The sequence below is a fragment of the Pygoscelis adeliae genome, unplaced genomic scaffold, assembly GCF_000699105.1.
Source record: "Pygoscelis adeliae isolate BGI_AS28 unplaced genomic scaffold, ASM69910v1 Scaffold358, whole genome shotgun sequence".
NCBI lineage: Eukaryota > Metazoa > Chordata > Aves > Sphenisciformes > Spheniscidae > Pygoscelis > Pygoscelis adeliae.
Genome location: NW_008825429.1, coordinates 4,039,419 through 4,041,613, shown reverse-complemented (window position 1 = coordinate 4,041,613; position 2,195 = coordinate 4,039,419). Strand labels below are relative to the sequence as shown.

Sequence of the window (2,195 nt, the reverse complement as noted above, 5' to 3'; positions counted from 1 at the left end):
AAGACACCAGGTACACTTCAGTCGCAATTACAAAAGATCTTGGAGATCTGAAATGCCCATGAAAGACACTTATTCTTCTGAGACGCCTGCAGGATCAGAGTGCTTTTCCTCCACCCCAGTCCCAGGCATGACAGCAGAAAACCCAGCCAGCTGACCACTCACCTTCTGACGGCACCACAGTAACGGCAGTCCACCAAGAAGATACAGCGCAGAGCTCTCGTTATCCGGACGTGCGAGGTTTGGCGCACCAACACCACGATGGCCTCTATGAACTGTACAAACAGCACGCATGTCTGCAAAAAAGGAGTTTAATGAGAGGCACAGCTGCAGTCTCCTTTTGGGAAAGGCAAAGCTCTCACTGACAACCCATTTATTTAGACACTTTCAGGATGGGAGGTGTCTCCGAGAGCTTAGAGATCTCACATGAATCATTTGGCAGCTGGGACACACGGCTAAGTCATCCCTGCTACAGTGCAGGCCAATATTTAATCCGGTTCTTCGGTTCCCGAAAATGCTGAAGGAGAAACACTGACAATCAGACAGACAATTTACCTTCACCATAGTCCTTTTGTGCCTGATAAAGGTTTGGAAGCCGAGCCACCTCATCTTCATCGAGAGTTCAAAGACTACCACAATTAACGCAAACAGCTCCAGGGTCGCATGGACCTGTTACAATACAGCAAAGCTTAAACCAGCGCTTCTGATTACAAACAGCAGCACATCAGAGGCCACATTTCTGCCCTTCCTTTTTCAAGAAGCATGCGGGTTTGACAACAGTCTGAGCACAGCTCTGTGACATGCAGGAAAACCCAAGGCCACTCTTAAAGCTAGCACAGCCCTCTGTTTTTCAAAGTTTCTACATGTATTGCTTTGTGCTTGTATTAAAGCCCATAGAATTTTCCTCTATTCGGTATCAGCCCAGAATTTCCTGGAGATCCACATCCCTTTTGGACTTAAATAACACATCAATAAATGTATTGATACATTTGAAACAAAAGGGTGAGACACCAGCAACTCAAGGAAAAACCTTTTAAAAAAGTTTGAGACTGCAATTTTTTTTAGTGAAATGCAGGAAGAAAAGCTGCTGGGCAGAGAATTTATATAGAGAAGGGTTTTCTCTTGAAATAATGTTCTGGACAACCACAGACAGGGTGCTGATCAAGCTCTGGAACAGAATGCAGCTTTTGGCAGTGCTGATAGACCCCTTCTCTGTTGGGAGATGCAAAATGCACCACAAAGACAATGACAGTATTTTCTTACAACCTCAGCTTCAGTCACAGCTCAAAACCCAAACTGAGTTATGCAGCCCTGACTCATTTTGAGGAACAGTTTGACCCCAAGGTTGTCACGGCTGTTCTACACCCCTGGCATGGTCCTAGGGTGCCATTAACAGCTCCAAAAGCAGATGTAGGTTCTCCCACCAGCAACAGCAGCTCCTAGCACTGTGCCTGACCTCATGAAGTGGTTGTGGACTGACAACAGTACACACCAGTTTGTGTATCCCTTCTCTCAACCTGCATTTTGTGAAGGTTAGACATAAAACTTCAAGTCCCTCAAACACACGTGCACATTAAAAAGAGTCCTCACAACACTGGGAGGAGAGGACAGGAGAAGGTTTAGCGACCTGTCCCAGGCTGAGATCTGTTTGTGTTCTAGGGACCAGTGGTGGTGCCGGGGTAACGGCACCAACCCTGACAATGAAAACCACCTTGTCAAAGCACACAGATTCTTGAGTTACTTCAAGAAAAAGCAAAAACCACACACTTCTCTAACAGTGAAAGAATTTAAGAACTGCACAAATTGATAATATGAAATAAGTGTCACTTTCATTGTGGTCTATGCACATCAGATGAAAAAAGGATGTTTTGCTGGTTGACATATCTGCTGTCAACCAATTTACAGAACAAGCCACGTTTTTTTTTTCCTATTACTGCTACCTTCTTCCTCTATGTTTAGCCTTCTTTTTCCTCTTACCCACCCGTGCAAAACAGGCAGACTTCTTCCTTTTGCCCCAAAGTACTTACAAAGATGCCGAGACGGAGCATAGGAACAGCTGGCGCCTCGCAGAGAGACAGCAGCAGGAGAAGCAGTGCTGTGCTCAGCTCCATTAGGTAGAAAAGGTGGTTGTGTGCAAAGAGGTAGGCAGCAAGTGCTTTGGCATTTTTGGGGTGAGTGAAGAACTTATCATTATTTTC

At 45.4% G+C, this 2,195-nt stretch overlaps 1 protein-coding gene across 1 annotated transcript in view; it reads right to left on the bottom strand.

The window, feature by feature from the left end:
* TPCN1 (two pore segment channel 1) overlaps positions 1–2,195 on the bottom strand; it is a 51,114-nt gene that overhangs the window by 24,838 nt on the left and 24,081 nt on the right. Inside the window, exons 4-6 of the mRNA XM_009330824.1 lie at positions 2,025–2,194; positions 553–666; positions 163–293 (exon numbers count right to left, since the gene is read on the bottom strand). Of these exons, the coding sequence (XP_009329099.1) occupies positions 163–293; positions 553–666; positions 2,025–2,194 (415 nt within the window). The remainder of the gene's footprint in view (positions 1–162; positions 294–552; positions 667–2,024; position 2,195) is intronic.